At 50.5% G+C, this 19,030-nt stretch overlaps 1 protein-coding gene across 1 annotated transcript in view; it reads right to left on the bottom strand.

Annotated features, from left to right (window-relative positions):
* The window catches only part of LOC119159806 (calcium-activated chloride channel regulator 2-like), a 665,495-nt gene that overhangs the window by 95,394 nt on the left and 551,071 nt on the right, over positions 1-19,030 (bottom strand). Inside the window, exon 13 of the mRNA XM_075888302.1 lies at positions 9,576-9,767. Within this exon, the coding sequence (XP_075744417.1) occupies positions 9,576-9,767 (192 nt within the window). The remainder of the gene's footprint in view (positions 1-9,575; positions 9,768-19,030) is intronic.

The raw sequence follows: 19,030 nt of genomic DNA, 5'->3' as shown, positions 1-19,030 counted from the left end.
ATCCGGTAGAGCGTATGCATTCCGTTCTCAAACGGATACTGAGAGCTCTTTGCTACGAGCAACAATGCGACTGAGAAGCATGTATTCCTTCCGCTATGTTCGCTTTGAAATCAGCTCTTCATGAAAGCACTGGTTTAAGGCCTGTAGAGCTTGTGTATGGCAGGGCTTTGAGAACACCATCGCCAATGCTACGCGAGTCCTGGGAGAGATTCAATGAGGACACTAATGTAGTTGCGTATTTTCTAGACCTCCTTTAGAGACTTGGAAAAACGATATATTTTGTCGAAACCCAACTCAGGACTGCACAAGTGTTGTCGAAGGAGTACTACGATAAATCGGGGAAGAAACGCACCTTTAAAGTGGGTTGTCAGGTAATGCTGCTGCGGCCATCGAAAAGGAACAAGCTTGAAGTTCGTTAGGAAGGGTCTTCCTAAGTATTATCGAAGCTTTCTGATACCAATTATGAAGTGAAATTAGTAAGGTGGCCTAACAAAATTTACCACAGTAACACAATGAAACCATACGTTCTACGTCAAGTGGTCGTAAATCTGCTTTTGAATGCTTCAGGGGAAGAAGAAGCAGAAATTTTGACTTCTAGTGATGTAATCGGAAAGGGATCCAATGTAATCTTGGAGAAGCTAACCGGCAGCCTAGGTTAAGTGAGCTTCGTAAGGAGGGCTTGAGTATTGTTTCCGAGTTTAAAGACGTGTTTTCGAACCGTACCGTAAACTTGACAGTGATTGAACATGATATCGAGCTAGCTTGAGAGAAGCCAATCCGTAGCAAGCTGTATCAATGTTCACCTGTGCAAAAGGAGATCGTAAAAGTGGAGATCGATAAAATGCTGCAGATGGTAGTCAACGTACTGGGCGAGAGTGACTATACATCGCGTCCAATATTGGTTGAAGTGCCGGGAATAGATCCAAGGCCACGCATCAAATATCGGCGTCTTAATGCCATATCTCGAGGTCAAACTTACCCGATACCAAATCTCGAGGAGAGGGTAGAAACTGTGTCACAGTCTGGTTATATTTACACGTTACACCTTGTTCAAGGGGATTGGCAAGTTACTCTCACGATGCGCGCTAGCCGCTATGCCACGTTCATTTCTCTATTCGGAACGTATCGTCCACTTAAGCTGAGCTTTGAGAGATGATTTAGACTCCAACAAAAATTTTGAAGAAACCTGACGTTTTGAAACCGACTTGGTTCCTTCCTCAGGGATGACTGCGGAGGCTACGTAGCAGCGGCGTCTTCAAAGCACTCGCGGGATGGATAATGACCCCCTTCTCTCTCTCGTTTTGCCGCGGAGCACAGTGTGTGTGTATGCTCTGGCGGAAGGGTTCCGAGAAGGTCGTTTATGCAATGGGCGGCCCTCTGTGTGTGCCACGACTCGATTAACAACCTTCTCCTCCAGTTCAGCTCACTTTTAAGGACGGCCGTCGCTTCGAAATTTATCTGGTGATCCAACTACTCAGCATGGTCGGCGACTGCGCTGCGCTCTTTGTAGAACTTCCGCACATCGTTTGCGTATTGCTTCAGTCATTCCGGTAGTTTTTGTCTCGCCACTATACGACGAGGGACACTCGGCGCACGGAATTTCGTAAACTACACCGGCGGCCCTGTCTATTGTTGACTGGTCTTTCAGGTGGAGGACGAGGCAGCCCAGCGTACACGAAGGCACTTGTGCGATGCGAACCCCTTCCTTCTTGAAGATCCGCACCAACATCTCGCTCGTTCCCTTGAACGTATGGAACCGGTTTGCGTTTCGGGGGCTGCAAATTAGGACCGATTCGGTTTTCTTATCCTCTGTTGCTCTGTGCGGCGGCTCGAAAGAAGTTTTTTTAGTATCCGTTTTTTCTTAGGTCCACAATGCCGCGGGCCTTTTCTTTCTTTCACTCTGCGTCATCAAAGCATAAGTTCTTTGCTCCCTCGAGTAGCGTGGTCACAACCGAGGCCTTGTGGCAGGCGGGGTGGGAAAAATCTGATTGAAGGTAGCGGCCAGTGTGCGTTGGCTTGTTATGAACGAAGAACACCAGGCCATAGTGCTTTCTCTCCACCTGGACTTCGAGAAAGGGCAGGTAGTGGCCGCTTTCACACTCGGTCGTGAATTGTATGGCTGGGTGCACGAAATTTAAGTGTTGTCTTAAGTTTTGAACTTGGAACGTCTTGATGGCGCAAAAGCAATCGACCATATAACGCAGAAAAAGCTTTGGTCGCGGCGAGAAGGAGCTGAATGCTTTCTCTTCTATTTACTCCATTGTCAGGTTTGCCATCGTGACGAAGATGGAACCTTCCGTCACGGTTCCACTGTTCTGTTTCAAAATAGCTCCTTTGTAGGTGAAGTACGTACTGGACAGGCAGAACTCCAGTAAATGGCAGAGCTCGTAAACCACCAAAAGAGTCCTTTCACTCAGGCCTGCGTCCTCCTCAAGTGCATAACGGGCAGCGGAGACAGTTAAGGAAACTTACGCGTTGGTGAACAAAGAAACGACGTCAAATGAGACCATGCCCTCGTCATCGCCGATGCTCACATCTGACGCTGGTTCCACAAAGTGCTTGGAGTTACGGAGATGAGTTGGTGTCCTCCGGGTTAGTGGGGCGAAGATTTGGTGTAGAAATTTTGAAAGGCCTCAGTATGGGGAAGAAAGGGAAATCTACAATTGGTCAAAGGGGGAGGTCAGGCTTTTTAATTTTTGGTAGTTCATAGAAACTTGTTGCGGATCCGTTAAGGCAGATTAGTCGCAGGTAAAGTGTTCTGCGATGCGGGTAATGCTTGAAAATTTTGGCGAGTAGCTTGTTTAGCTGTGTCTGGGTTTGCTTCGTTGTGTCCTTTACCAGCTGCGTGTTTGCGTTCTCTTCTAGAAGAGCTGAAACCTTCCGATTCCGATCGTAGTCCCCACTGTCCAACACCACCGTCGAATCGCCGTTGTCGGCGGGCAAGATGACAATGCTTCAATCCCATCGGAGATCCCGAAGTGCCTGGTTCTCCTCTGTGGTCAATTTTTATTTCCTTTGTAACGGTGATTTCGAAATGATGCCAATTGATTTCAGCCTAATTTCTTCAATGGCGCCCGGCCTCACGCTTTGGATGGCTTCCTCTACAGCCGCGTCAAATTTCGGTAGACGGAGCATCATCGACATGTTATCGCCATGTCTTTTTGCCAGGACGGAAGTTTCCTGATCAATGAGAGGATGAGATGAAAGATTGGTGACAAGCCCGAAATTTCGCCCCGCCGCGGTGGTCTAGTGGCCAAGGGGCTCGGCTGCTGACCCGCAGGTCACGGGTTGGAATCCCGGCTGCGGCGGCTGCATTTCTGATGGAGGCGGAAATGTTGTAGGCCCGTGTGCTCAGATTTGGGTGCACGTTAAAGAACCCCAGGTGGTCAAAATTTACGGAGCCCTCCACTACGGCATCTCTCATAATCATACGGTGGTTTTGGGACGTAAAACCTCACATATCAATCAATCAATCAAACCAAACCTGAAAATTTAGAAGATTTGGGTAGAACTCCAGTCCAACAAGTAGGAGAGTTTCTTATCCTATTGTTCCGGTGCTTTTTTACCGTCGATGCCGCAACGGAGTCCGCGAACTCGTCGACCGCAGACATCAACTCAGGGATGCGGTGCTTAAGTTGACACTTGGCGAACAACAGGTCCAATTCTTTTTTTTTTCCGTAGAGAGGCGTTAATTTTATAAAGGCGGGCGTGGATCAGTCGTTTTTCGGCCCTCATGACGACTTCCAAGCCTTCAGTGGTCGAGACAGGTCGTTTTAGGCGCAGGCTTTGAGAAACGACTTTCCTTTCTTGGCAGGTATGGCTGAAGTCGAGATGAGTCTTGAAGACTGAGATGCCTTCCTTAATGCGTATGTAGCGCTTGACGAGCTGCATTGTATCGTGTCCCAATTCTTGTCTGATTGACTTGAATGTAAACATTGGACAGAAGTCTGTCTGGTTGCGTATGAAACTGGGAGATGATTTGGACTCCAACCTGAAGTTTTCAAAAAAAACGACGTTTCTAAACTGACTTGGTTCCTTCCTCAGGCGTGACTGCAGAGGCTACATAGCAGTGGCGTTTTCAAAGCACTCACGGGATGGATAATTACCCCCCACCTCTCTCTCTCTCTCTCGTTTTTCAGTGGAGCGCAGTCCATGTGTATACACTGGGGGAAGAGTTCCGAGAGAGCGGTTGATGTTATGGGCTGTCCTCTGTATGTTCCACGACTCAAGTAACAACCTTCTCCTCCAGTTCGGTTCGCTTTCAAGGATGGCCGTCGCTTCGAAATTTATCTGGTGATCCAACGTCTAAGCCTGTTCGGTGACTGCGCTGCGCTCTTCGTCGAACTTCCGCACAACGTTTGTGTGTTGCTTCAGTCGTTCCGGTAGGTTTTTCGTCTCGCGGATGTACTACGAGGGGCACTCGGTGCACGGAATTTCGTAAACGACACCGAGGCTCTGTCTATTGTTGGCCGGTCTTCCAGAAGGGGGAGGAGGCGGCCAGCGTACACGAAGGCACGTGCGCGATGCAAACCCCTTTCTTCTTGAAGATCCGTGCCAACATCTCGCTCGTTCCCTGAACGTATGGAACTAGTACGCGTTTCGGGGGGCTGCCAATTAAGGTCGATTGGTGTTTTCGCATCCTCTGCTGCTCTGCGTGGCGGGTGGCAGCTCCAATGAAGTATTTTGGGTATCCGTTTTTTTTCTTCGGTACACAAGTACGCGGGCCTACATTTGCGCGGGTCTCAATTACCGTCAAAAAAAGATCTTGACCGGAGAGAAGAACCAGGCACTTTGGGAACTCCGACGAGATCAAATCATCGTCATCTTGCCCCCCGACAAGGGCAGTTCGACGGTGGCGTTGGACAGCGGTGACTACGATCGGAAACTCAACGAAGCAAACCCAGACACGGCTAAAGAAGCTACTCGCCGAAATTATCAAGCATTACCCGGATCTCACAACACTTTACCTGCAACTAATCTGCTGTAATGGATCCACACCGAGTTTCTATGGACAACCAAAAATTCATAATCCTGACGTCTCCATCTGACTGACCGTAGACTTCACTTCCTCCCCATGCCACGCCCTTTTAAGTTTTCTACACCGAATCCTCGCCCCCACTAACCTAGAAGACACCAACTCATGTCCATGACTCCAGCCACTTCGTGCAGCTAGCGTCGGATGTGAGCATCGGCGATTACGAGAGCATGGTCTCATTTGAGGTCGCTTCATTTTTCACCATTGTGCCAGTTCCCTTAGCTGTCTCCGCAGGCCGTTCTGTGCTTGAGGAGGGCGCAAGCCTGAATGAAAGGACTCCTTTGGTGGTTCACGAGCTCTGTCCTCTACTGGAGTTCTGCCTGTCCAGTACGTACTTCTCCTACAAAGGAGCTATTTTAAAGCAGAACAGTGATACCGCGATGGGAGCTTCCATCTCCGTTACGATGGCAAACCTGACCATGGAGTACATAGGAGAGAAAACACTCAGCTCCTTCTCGCCGTTACCCAAGCTTTTTCTGCGTTATATGAACGATTGCTTTTACGTCAATAAGACGTCTCAAATAGAAAACGTCAGACAACACCTACATTCCGTGCACCCAGCAATACAATTCACGACCGAGTGTGAAAGGAACCACTGCCTGCCCTGTCTCGACGTCCAGGTGGCAGGAAAACGCAACGGCCTGGAGTTCTCCGTTCATATAAAGTCCACGCACACTGGCCGCTACGTTCAATTCGATTCTTCCCACCTCACCTGCCACAAGGCCTCGGTTGTGACCACGCTACTCGAGGGAGCAAAGAACTTATGCTCTATTGACAGAGTGAAAGAAATAAGAGGGCCGCGTTATTGTGGACCTAAGAAAAAACGGATACACAAAAAACTTCATTCGAGCCACCACCCACCGCGCAGAGTAACAGAGGGTACCAAAACCCCAATCGACATTATTTGGCAGCCCCCCGAAACGCGTACCGGTTTCATACGTTCAGGGAACGAGCGAGATGTTGGCGCCGATCTTCAAGAAGGAAGGGGTTCGCATCGTGCAAGTGCCTTCGTGCACGCTGGGCTGTCTCCTCCTCCATCTGAGAGACCGGTCAACAATAGACAGGGCCCCCGGTGTAGTTTACAAAATTCCGTGAGCCGAGGGCCTCTCGTCGTATATCGGCAGGATGAAAAACCTACCGGAACGACTGAAGCAATTCGCAAACGATGTGCGGAAGTTCTACAAAGACCGCAGCGCAGTCGCCATGCTGAGACGTTGGATCGCCAGATGAATTTCGAAGCGACGGCCATCCTTGAAAGCCAGCCGAACTGGAGGAGAAGGTTGTTACTCGAGTCGTGGCACATACAGAAGACAGCCCATTACTTCAACCGCTCTCTCAGAACCTTTCCCCCAGTGTATACACACGCACTGTGCTCTGCGACAAAACGAGGGAGAGAGAGGGAGAAAGGGGTCATTATCCATCCCGCGGGTGCTTTGAAGACGCCGCTGCTACGTAGCCTCCGCAGTCACCCCTGAGGAAGGAACCAAGTCGGTTTCAAAACGTCGGGTTTCTTCAAAACTTCTGGTTGGAGTCTAAATGATCTCTCAGTTTCATACCCACCCAGACAGACGTCTGTCAACATTTACGTTCAAGCTGAGCATTGGATAGAAAAATGCGTCCTTTTGGTTTTCAGCCTTAATGGACTGCCTTCCTAATGACCTCTCCGAGTTGGCTCTACCGTATCTTGACGATGTCGCCACGTTCTCAAACAGCTCGGATGATTAGTCAAGCATTCACGAGTCGTACTCTACAGGTTGAAAGAAGCTGGTCTTACAGTGAAACCTCGTAAATGTCACCTAGGCTGCGGTGAGGTGTCTTACCTGGAACACGTTGGGGGGCATGACCAGCGTAGACCTTCATAAATTAAGGTAGCCGCCATCGTGAACTATCCACGACCAACAACAAAATCTGAAATGAGGGCATGTTCTTGGGCCTAGCTGGATACTACCATTATTACGTGCAAAAATACTCTAGCATTGCGAGCCCTCTAACTGACACACTTCGAAAGTCCAATCTGGTTAAAGTGGTGTGGGACTCAAAAAAAAAGAGAATGCGTTTTGCAAGCTGAAACAAGCCCTATACGAAAAGCCCGTTCTCATGCAAGGACTTTTTCATTCAAAGCGACGCAATTTTTTTATTTATTTATTTACAAATACTGCTGGCCAGAGGCCAAAGCAGGAGGGGCAAGATAATACAGTTGTCATACACATTTCAAAACAACATCAACAATAAAGAGAGTAAAAAGTGGAAAGCGTGACATATTTATACAAAAGCAACAAAAGGAAAGGAAAGAGTGGGGAGGGAAAAGAGGAAATAGTTGGAATAGTTAGAAAAAAGTTAGAATAGTTAGAAAAAAGTTATCGTGGTATGGGAGCTATATTGTGCCAGGAAGACAGCACTGGTAACGAAAAGCCAGTTCTGTATTGAAGTCGAAAACCGAGCTGCAGGGAAGAGGCATACAGTACCTCTGTAATGCACTTGCCTTGTTTGGGCCATTCAAAAGCTAGGCTGTTATGTCTTCGGTTTCTGGTTGGTGGTCGAAACAGACCACTGTCCTGTATTTTGGTTGAATAACATGTCGCCTAAATGTGGCCGGTTACTGAGCTAGATCATGATGCTCCAACAGCACAACATATACGTTAGCTACAAAAAAGGAAAGCTAAACGCTGATGAAGACGCATTGGGCCGTGCGTTTTAGTTAGTATCTTCTCTACTTTTAGGTCTTTTGCTGGTGAAAGAGAGCAGAACTTTTTCGTCATCATGGCCTTAGCTGAGTACTCTCGTCCATAGTGATCTCAAGGGGCTAACTTTATGTTGTATTCTATTTCATTACGTTGTTGTACGTGTAAAATTTTGAGTCTTTTTAGGAGTCTTGTGTCTCACATTTGGCTCTTGATGTAGAGGGAATGAAATTCCGACAGATGCTTAGCTAGGTATATGTAGGAGTATACTTTGTCTGGTATTCTGTCAGGTAACCGAAGGCGCTTGCTTTTTTCGTGTGTTGTCTGTTGTCGAACCGTTCTTGGCAAGTTGGCAAAACCATCGACAAGTACTGAGACCAAAAATCATCAGAAGAGACGAGCGAAGCTAGTAGACAAGTTTTGGCGACAAGCCAGTGGAGCTGCGATCTGCCCTCAAGAGTGGGATTTGTTCACGCAACTGAGCCTGGAGCTACATCCTTCCCCTGGCCCTGGAGTAGAACCTAGAGGGACCTGGCGAACGAGCGCGCCCGACACCCGAGCCACGTGGAAGCAGCTCGTCTTTCCGGCGCATTGTCTGACGGCGGGGGTGCTGTTTCGCCTGGCAGTCCCCACCAAACTTCATTGCCTCTGCAAAGGCAATCTGTGTCAAGGCCAGCGAGCGAGCTTGCCTGACGCCATCAACTCAACGACGTCATCAAGCGGCCGATGGAGGCGGAAATGTTGTAGGCCCGTGTACTCAGATTTGGGTGCACGTTAAAGAACCCCAGAAGGTCAAAATTTCCGGAGCCCTCCACTACGGCGTCTCTCATAATCATATGGTGGTTTTGGGACGTTAAACCCCACATATCAATCAATCATCAAGCGGTGGTACTGGTTTGTCTTGCGCAACGCACGGCAAGCTCTCTCAGCTCACAAGCCCGATAGCAGCCCGATGAAGCAACTGCCGCCTTCCCGACTGGCGAGTCTTACGCAATGCGTGGCTACATCACTCATCCTTGGGAGAAATTTAGCGCAATGGCTTCGGATTCGAGGATCATGACGTAACTCAGCGGCGGTTCCCATTGAAGGATTCTGACGCGAACTCCCTACTGAAACGTTCCGTATTCGATGTCCAATAATTCCGTATGTTTCCGTAAGAATCTTACGGAAATATATGGAAAATATATAGGAAATATATGTATTCTTTATGGAAACATATGGAATTATTGGACTCGCATACGGAACATTTCAGTAGGGCTGGCAGCTCTTTTGATTAGACGTGGATGACGTAAAGGATAACCTGGCGCATATAAAGAACCATGCGGCGCTTCGCCAAGCAGCCGACCTACGCTTCAGAAAGAAGCGGACCTATGCGTCAGAGAGAAGCCAACCTATGCGTCAGAGAGAAGCCTACAAATGCGTGAAAAAAGACATCTCGGCTCTTCCAGTCTCTAAGCTGTCGGCCCCAGTGCCAAATTTGTAGCGCCACTATTACTATGCTGTACCCCTTGCCTTGACTAACCGCCGTCTTTTCCGCTCGTCTATCAGCTCTGCGAAGAAACAGTCGCGAGCTGAGAAACACACACAATTAAATAGCTAGTGACCTTGGCAACGGCGAGTTTCGGAGCAGTGGCGCATTCGGGACCAAGTTGGCGTCACGCTTCGCAGCACCATGCACTCACATCACACAGTACACATGCCTCGACCACGTTTGCCTCTAGCAAAAATGTGACCGCCACGGCTGGAATCGATTCCGCCACATTCGATTCAGCAGTTGGGCACTTTAATTACAGATTCACTGCGGCGTACCTGCACTCTCATTCTAAATGTGCGTGCAGGGCAGAGCAACACGTACGTACCTGTGCCTTGGTCCACCTGGTCTCCCGGTGCCGTCCATGCCAGAGTGATGAGCCATCCGTGGCCAGTGCGGCTTACACCTTCCACACTCAGATCTCGCACCATTGAAGGGGGGTAGGCAAGGTGGCCATCGATAGCTCCCACCCACAGTGAGCCGGCATCAGAAAATCGGAAGAAACTGCCGTTTCCTGCTCCTGCACAACAAGAGTGGAAGTTATCTTGCGAGAATCCAGATTTCTGTTTTTACAGACGCGTTGTGGGTAGGCGGCGAACGGTACAGCTATTCGTATTCGTCGTCCTGTGTAAAAAACACCACCTTCGTTCGCTACAACAAACTGTAGTCAATGTAGGTGTGGTCTGCTCTGATTATAAGAGAAACGCGTGCAGCTGCTGCCACGCCTAAAAGCACACGTTCATTGCGAAGCCACGCAGACAGAGAATACAATAGATATAGCATATCTTTGCTTATAGGGGCCTTGTAAAGCTTAAAAAAATAGCTGCTGACTGCATAACTCCTAGTTCTTCTCTCCAGAACTATTGTGAGCGAAAATGACACCGGAAGGTTGCCTCCATGTTATTGGATAAATGTAACGTCAAATATTTTCGCGAGATTGCATCAAATTGGGAATTACTATTAGATTTCCTTTTTTACCATAGCTTTTCACTGAAGGCAGATGAGGAGAAACAACTCTGAATTTTTCAGCCTAAAAACTGCAACGTTTGGTAAAAAAAAGCGCGGTACACCATGGTGCTGGCGGGGTGCCCCACCCCGGTGTTCTAGTAGCTAAGGTACTCGGCTGCTGACCCGCAGGTCGCGGGTTCAAATCCCGGCTGCGGCGGCTCCATTTCCGGTGGAGGCGGAAATGTTGTAGGCCCGTGTGCTCAGATTTGGGTGCACTTTAAAGAACCCCAAGTGGTCCAAGTGCCTGGCGCTAGTGTCTAATATCTGGCGGCTAGTGTCTAGGCAGGATCCCTACGCGGCGCTTGTACCTCCATGGGAACTATGGTAAGTACAGTCTACGGATCTGCTTCGGATGGATTACCTTCTTGAGATTCGCGATGCTCGTTTTTCCAAAGTAAAACAAAGTGATATGAAGGTATACATTGTTAATAAATGTTTCACTCTTTTGTACGTAAATCTTGTTGCAAAAAGTTTCCGTGACCATGAGGTAGAAGTGAAACCTGCAAAATTTTGACCACCAGGGCATGCATTGCTCTGCCGTTGCGTTCTAGATTTAGCGACAAGGTATATTGAGTTATTTTTTACAGCCCTTAAACGTATTTACTTTACCCTGGAAAATATGCATTGTGTTTTTATGAAGATAAAAGTACAGTATTACAAGAGGAACACTTTACATTTCGTTTGATGTGATGCCTGGTGAGTCTGTTTAACTAGTCTGTCCCCAACGCACCTCTCGTTTTGTTGCGACGTTGTGTCAGAGGAGCGTGACGGTGCGTCTATTTTGTTTTACCATCGTTTCGCAGTCGATTTATATTAGTTTTGCCATCCCGCGCTTACGACAAAAACGTGAACTTGACGCGACATTCTGCACTGGCATAAGACGCTGCATCAATGCACAGCGGTGAGTGGACGGCGCTTAGCTAAAGTTGTCAAATACGTCTGCGAAAGCTCCAAAGGCGCAGCGAATTTCAGACCTATACTCGGCGACAAATTTATGTGGCAACCAAGCGACGTGTCCTTGTTCTCTCACTCGTTTCATAATTGTTTCTTGCCCTGCACTACACTATGATTTCTGTGGCAGCACAGCGAAGGCTACGACGTCCAAGCACGCCCTTTTTCACTGCGCTTCTACATGTAGTCCACGAACGCTAGCTTTTGTATACTGCGTAGCATAATAGAAAATATAAAAAATATAACTAATATGTTCAACATTGTTCGCATTGTGAGGAATAAGATGGACACATGCGAAAGCACATTGCCATCGCCGGGCCCGCTCGGCTGTTCGTTCCCTGGCTACCCTTTGCCTGCTGCTGCTGCTGCTGCTGCTGCTGCTGCTGCTGCTGCTGCTGCTGCTGCTGCTGCTGCTGCTGCTGCTGCTGCTGCTGCTGCTGCTGCTGCTGCTGCTGCTGCTGCTGCTGCTGCTGCTGCTGCTGCTGCTGCTGCTGCTGCTGCTGCTGCTGCTGCTGCTGCTGCTGCTGCTGCTGCTGCTGCTGCTGCTGCTGCTGCTGCTGCTGCTGCTGCTGCTGCTGCTGCTGCTGCTGCTGCTGCTGCTGCTGCTGCTGCTGCTGCTGCTGCTGCTGCTGCTGCTGCTGCTGCTGCTGCTGCTGCTGCTGCTGCTGCTGCTGCTGCTGCTGCTGCTGCTGCTGCTGCTGCTGCTGCTGCTGCTGCTGCTGCTGCTGCTGCTGCTGCTGCTGCTGCTGCTGCTGCTGCTGCTGCTGCTGCTGCTGCTGCTGCTGCTGCTGCTGCTGCTGCTGCTGCTGCTGCTGCTGCTGCTGCTGCTGCTGCTGCTGCTGCTGCTGCTGCTGCTGCTGCTGCTGCTGCTGCTGCTGCTGCTGCTGCTGCTGCTGCTGCTGCTGCTGCTGCTGCTGCTGCTGCTGCTGCTGCTGCTGCTGCTGCTGCTGCTGCTGCTGCTGCTGCTGCTGCTGCTGCTGCTGCTGCTGCTGCTGCTGCTGCTGCTGCTGCTGCTGCTGCTGCTGCTGCTGCTGCTGCTGCTGCTGCTGCTGCTGCTGCTGCTGCTGCTGCTGCTGCTGCTGCTGCTGCTGCTGCTGCTGCTGCTGCTGCTGCTGCTGCTGCTGCTGCTGCTGCTGCTGCTGCTGCTGCTGCTGCTGCTGCTGCTGCTGCTGCTGCTGCTGCTGCTGCTGCTGCTGCTGCTGCTGCTGCTGCTGCTGCTGCTGCTGCTGCTGCTGCTGCTGCTGCTGCTGCTGCTGCTGCTGCTGCTGCTGCTGCTGCTGCTGCTGCTGCTGCTGCTGCTGCTGCTGCTGCTGCTGCTGCTGCTGCTGCTGCTGCTGCTGCTGCTGCTGCTGCTGCTGCTGCTGCTGCTGCTGCTGCTGCTGCTGCTGCTGCTGCTGCTGCTGCTGCTGCTGCTGCTGCTGCTGCTGCTGCTGCTGCTGCTGCTGCTGCTGCTGCTGCTGCTGCTGCTGCTGCTGCTGCTGCTGCTGCTGCTGCTGCTGCTGCTGCTGCTGCTGCTGCTGCTGCTGCTGCTGCTGCTGCTGCTGCTGCTGCTGCTGCTGCTGCTGCTGCTGCTGCTGCTGCTGCTGCTGCTGCTGCTGCTGCTGCTGCTGCTGCTGCTGCTGCTGCTGCTGCTGCTGCTGCTGCTGCTGCTGCTGCTGCTGCTGCTGCTGCTGCTGCTGCTGCTGCTGCTGCTGCTGCTGCTGCTGCTGCTGCTGCTGCTGCTGCTGCTGCTGCTGCTGCTGCTGCTGCTGCTGCTGCTGCTGCTGCTGCTGCTATCTTCCCGGTCGCTGTGAACCTCAATAAACCCCCGTGACAAGTGGTGGAAGTGCTGGGTCGTGCCAACCTGAAACTTCGCCGCCGGAAACTCAAGCCAGCCTCTGCAATGCCAGATGAAGCACCAAATCAACCACAGCCACAACCTGCTGTCTTGGTGCCCACATTGCGTCAACGCGACCCACCAATCTTCAGCGGTAGAGAAGAGGAGGATATTGAAAACAGGCTCGCCGAATACGAACGGGTAAGCGTGATCAACCGCTTGCATGACGCTGCGAAGCTCAGCTATGTGTCATTTTCTTTGAGTGGCGTCGCCAGTGTGTGGCATCGAAACCACCAGCACGACTTCCCAACGTGGGCTGCTTTCAAAACGCACGTAACGGAAGTATTCGGGCGCCCCGCTGTTCGCAAGCTTCGAGCCAAGCAACGTTTGCGTGACCGCGCGCAGCAGAATGGTGAAACATTCACCAGCTACATTGAAGACGTTGTCGACCTGTGTAAGCGCGTTGATGTCGCAATGGCCGATGCCATTGCGACATCAACGCGTATTTTGAAAGGGATTGAAGACGACGCCTTTGAGATGCTGTTGGCAAAGAACCCGTCAGCAGTGTCTGAACTTGTCAGTCTTTGCCAAAGTTTTGATGAGCTGCGAAAACAACGCACAGCCACGCGCAGCTGACATCCACAGTCGACTTTAATATCGGGATTGGCTGTTGCTCCTGAGAACTCATCGCTGCTGCTACAGATTAAGGATTTCATTTGTGAAGAGGTCACTCGCCAGCTTTTGCTGATGCCGCTTGTTCACGACCAGTCGAATTCTCCGTTGGCGCCCCCTCTCCAAAACATCATCAGGGACCAGGTCGCCGAAGAGGTCTCACCTTCGCTCCATCAGGCTCCGACTGCTGCTCCCCTGACGTACGCCACAGTCACTTCCAGGCCTGTGATGCAATGTTACAGCCCTCGTAGTCCACCTATTCGCCCGCAAGTATCACCGCCCGCCCACCCAGTCGTACAGTACGCACGAGCCGACGACCCTTGGCGCACGCCAGACAACCGCCCCATTTGTTTTCATTGTGGCCTAGTTGGACATGTGGCCCATTACTGTCGCTTTCGTGCACCACCTAACTCTAACAGTGTGCGTCCACCGTGGGCTACGTAAGCGCCACGTCGACCCCGCCACAGTTATTCAGACAACTACGAATCTGATCCTACCTCACGGACCTCACCCTCCTCTCGCCGCTCACCTTCTCCTCGCCGCCACTCCCTTTTCCCCATGCAGTGACGGCGGAGCCCTGTGCTCCAGGAAATCTAAGTGGCGCAGTTCAGAAGGGGAGAACTGCGGTTCCGGCGAATTGCACAAGGCCTCAAATTTCTCCCCGAAACGTTATTGAAGTCGCTATAGAAGGAACATAGACGCTAGCCCTAGTCGACAACGGCGCTGCCCTTTCAGCGATTGATGCCCGCATTGGCCGCCATATCGGAAAAGTCACGACGCCTGTTTCTCAACTATCCCTTCGTACAGCCAATGCGCAGCACGTCGAGCCATCCGGTGCCTGCACAGCCCGTGTCGTCTTGCAGGATGTTCTTTATGTGGTCGAATTCATTGTGCTACCATCTTGTTGTCAAGACGTCCAATTGGGGTGGGATTTCCTCTCTACACATAGTGCGATCATCAATTGCTCCTGCGCTGAACTCGAGTTGTTCCCACTTTCGACAGATGTCATCGATGACAAGGACACATGTCGCAAAATCACAGTTTGTGACGACACCACTGTGTTTGCCCAGTATACTGTTCTTTTCTCCATCTCTTGCGATTCTGAAGACGGCGGCTCAGTGCTTTTCGCACCATCTGCACTTCTAGTTCACCGCCGATCACTGCCATGGCCATTGGCCGTTCTCGAGTTCCATTCAGGCGCCTCTGTGACGTACATCACTGTTCCATCGCCCGAGCCATTCACTTTGCGACGCCGGGAAGCCCTCGGCAAAGCCGAGCCGCTGGCGTCATCCTCAATATTCGAGACCATGGACGACCCCACTGATATGGCCACCCTCGAGACATCAACTCCTCGGCCACTACCGCGATCGTTTACACCAGCTATAGCCAGCGACCTTACAATGACACAACGATACCAACTTCTTCGCTTGCTGGACGATTTCTCTTCGTCTTTTGACTGCCAAAACGCGCCTAGTCGTCAGCATCCTTGCCGAGTATCAGCGAGTGAGAGGCGCCTTATCGATGACCAGGTGAATGACATGCTAAAACGTGGTGTCATTCAACCTTCCAGCAGTCTTTGGGCATCACCTGTCGTCCTTGTTCGGAAGAAAGATGGCACAAAACGATTTTGCGTTGATTATCGCTGGCTTAACAAGATTACCCGCAAGGATGTGTACCGTTGCCACGAATTGATGACGCACTCGACTGCTTGCAAGGAGTGGAGCTCTTTTCTTCCTTGGATCTCCGCTCTGGCTACTGGCAAGTGCCCGTGGATGAAACTGACCGCTCTAAAACCGTGTTTGTAACACCAGATGGATTATACGAATTCTCTGTAACGCCATTCGGTCTCTGTAACGTGCCCATCACCTTCGAACGCATGATGGACGGCATCTTACGCTACTTGAAGTGGCGCACTTGCCTCTGCTATTTGGATGATACTGTCATCTTTGCGCCAAATTTACCGACCCATCTACAACAGTTGCATCAAATTTTGACCTGTGTCCGAAATGCCGGTCTCCAGCTTAACTTGAAAAAGGGCTCATTAGCCGCTAGAAAACTTACTATACTAGGCCACGTCATCTCCAAAAAAGGCATTCTTCCCGATGCTGCTAAACTACAACCTGTATCCGAGTTCCCGAAGCCTACTAACCTCAAAGCACTGCGCACCTTTATTGGCCTATGCTCATATTTTCAGTGCTTCATTCGTATTTCGCTACTGCCATCGCACCTCTCAATGCACTCCTCCAAGGCGACAACGAACTACCTGGTCAGAAGCTTGTGACGATGCATTTACGACACTTCAAAGCTTGCTTACGTCGCCACCAATTTTGCGTCACTTCGCTTAAGCCCACGCACAGAAATTCATACTGATGCTATTGGTGTTAGCCTTGGTGCTGTGCTCGCACAACGTGACGATGCCAACGCCGAATACGTGGTTGCATATGCCAGTCGTGCACTCACAAAACCTGAGACCACTTACATGGTAACCGAAAAAGAGTGCCTGCCCATCATATGGGCTCTACAGAAGTTTCGCTCCTATCTTTACGGTCGTCCTTTTGACGTCGTAACAAACCACCACGCTCTGTGTTTGTTGTCAAACCGTCAAACCTCAAGAACGCGTCAGGTCGCCTTGCTCGGTGGGCCCTCCGACTGCAGGAATACTACATCCCGGTCGTATATCGTTCTGGCCAACAACACTCTGATGATGACACCCTGTCACGCTTCCCACTCATTTCAGACGCCAGCCCACTCATTTCAGACGCCAGCGCATCTAGTCACAATCACGATGTTTCGCCACCCGACATCTTGGACATGGCCTCGGAGCAACGAAATGACCCTTGGATCGCCACAATTCTAAACTTTTTGTCAAGCCCCTGACCACCCTGGCTCCACGAGCACTACGCCGCTAAGTGCAGCATTACGCTAACCGCGATAGTCTTTTATACCGCCGTAACTACGAGAACGATGGTCGCACATGGTTATTGGTCGTGCCCCGCCATCTTCGTCGAAATATTTGCTCTGCTTTCCACAATGACCCGCAGTGTAGCCACGGTGGCGTGTTCAAGACGTACACCCGCCTTCGCATACGCTGTTATTGGCACGGAATGTACCGCTTCGTGTCCAAATACGTCCGCTCATGCCTCGCCTGCCAACGACGCAAACCAGTCTTGCACCTCTCCACAGCACCTCTCCAGCCGCTTCCCTGCCCAGCCCACCCCTTTTATCGCGTTGGCATTGACTTGTACGGACCTCTTCCATGCATTGGTGCTGGCAACCGCTGGATCGTCGTCGCCGTGGATCACTTCACAAGATACGCCGAAACCGCTGCATTACCTTCCGCAACAGCCAAGGACGTTTCCTCATTTATCCTAGACAGCGTTGTTCTCCGCCGTGGCGCCCCTCGTGAACTGCTCAGTGATTGCGGCCGTGTATTTCTCTCAGACATGTTGCAATCACTCCTATCCGAATGCAAAATTATTCACCGCACCACTACCGCATATCACCCGCAGAGAAACGGATTAACGGAACGATTTAACCAAACTCTGGGTGACGTGTTGTCCATGTACGTTGCGTCAGACCACTGCAAGCGAGATCTTAATCTTCCATTTGTCACATTCACCTTTAACACTGCCTCCCAAGCCATCACTAGATTTTCACCATTCTTCTTCCTATACTGCCGTGAACCCACTAGCTCCATTGATAAGATTCTGCCATATCATCCAGACGTTGACAACTACCAGCCCGTGTCTGTGGTGGCTCACCACGCCGAAAAATGCCGACAACTGGCCCGTTCTTTCACCTATGACCAACAGTGTCGCCAAAAACAGCGTCACGACTCCGACATCCCTCCTGACTCTTTCACCGTCGACTCTATTGTGTAGCTTTGGGTCCCGCCAGTTCCTGCTCCCCGCCTTTCGTCTAAGCTTCTTCCGAAGTAGCACGGACCCTACCGCGTGGTTGCGCAGACCTCTCCTGTTAATTATGTGGTTGAACCCGTTACGCCATCTTCCGACCTTCGTCGTCGGGGGCGAGAAACAGTCCACATTAACCCTGTCAAGCCGTATTATGACCCTCTGACCTCTCTCTAGGTTGTCAGGATGGCTACCTCTCGATACCGGGGGTAATTGTGAGGAAGAAGATGGACACATGCGAAAACACATTGCCATCGCCGGGCTCGCTCAGCTGTTCGTTTCCTGGCTACGCTTTGCCTGCTGCTGCTGCTATCTTCCCGGTCACTGTGAACCTCAATAAACCCCCGCAACAGCATTTATATCATAAAAGATCACCCGTGTAGGTTTTCGTTTTTTGCTTTTTCTAGTTTTCTGGTTCCCTTTCACCTTTTCCCTGCCCCGGTAAACAAAGATGGCGTCGCTCGGTTGCAGCAAGTTAACATTTTGTGAGTGAGCATGAGTGCGTGTTCGTTAGGTGTATTCGTCGAGCAGAAAAAAACGAAGGCAGCAGTGCGTCGTTAAACATTTTGTTTTACGCATATGTAATCGCCGAGAATATGTGTGCAATTGAAGTCATCCGCAAAAGTGGGACTTTGCTCACTGTAGCCACATTGAAAGTGACACCGGTGACCTGCAATCTTGAGCAACACCCGCTGCTTGGAAGAAAAAGTGCGATTGGAAAGTGTATGAAAAACTAATAAGCCTTTTCTTTAATTGTGGTGCATACGTGGCTGGTGTTTTGGCTGTCTACTATTGTTGGTAAAATAACGCTGAAGATTGCGTATTTTAAACCGCTCCCGTCCCCGCCCACGGAGGGAATGATTTCTTGCGGTTTGCCTGGGTAACCGGCGCGTTCATGTATATTACCTTGTTGACTGTGCGAAAACTGCGTTCTTGGCAGAGTTAAGATTGCGTTTCGCCCACTTCGATTTACGAACGCCAGACACCCACTCTTAACCGATCGGTGCCACGATATATGCTTCCCATCATTGCCTTCGCGTCCGATAAAAAAAATAACGAGAGCGTCTGCAGAAAGTGGTTGCCTCTCTAACAGAAGAAAAACATTAATGTCGATCGAGTATGCAATAAAATTTAGGAAATGGTTTCTTGGCTTTGCATTGTTCCAATCGTCCAGTACTCTGTACCTTTTTTTCCCTGAAATTTATCCTAAGGCCTCAGAGAAGCTTCGTGTTCTTTCCCTTGAAAGCATGAATATTTTATCTATTTCTTCCCAAATAATTGTACGATTTATTGTATGGTGGTCGTGTGCAATAGAACATGTTGATTGCACTTGCGAAATCAAAACCGAATTTGCACAAAAACAGACAACTTGGCGTAGTTACACATGTGCAGAATCTCCGCCCCCGTACACTCTAAGCCGAAATT

The sequence above is a fragment of the Rhipicephalus microplus genome, chromosome 3 (genome assembly GCF_043290135.1).
Source record: "Rhipicephalus microplus isolate Deutch F79 chromosome 3, USDA_Rmic, whole genome shotgun sequence".
Classification (NCBI taxonomy): Eukaryota; Metazoa; Arthropoda; class Arachnida; order Ixodida; family Ixodidae; genus Rhipicephalus; species Rhipicephalus microplus.
The sequence above is the reverse complement of the archived record's forward strand: the minus strand, read 5'-3'. Positions and strand labels throughout refer to the sequence as shown.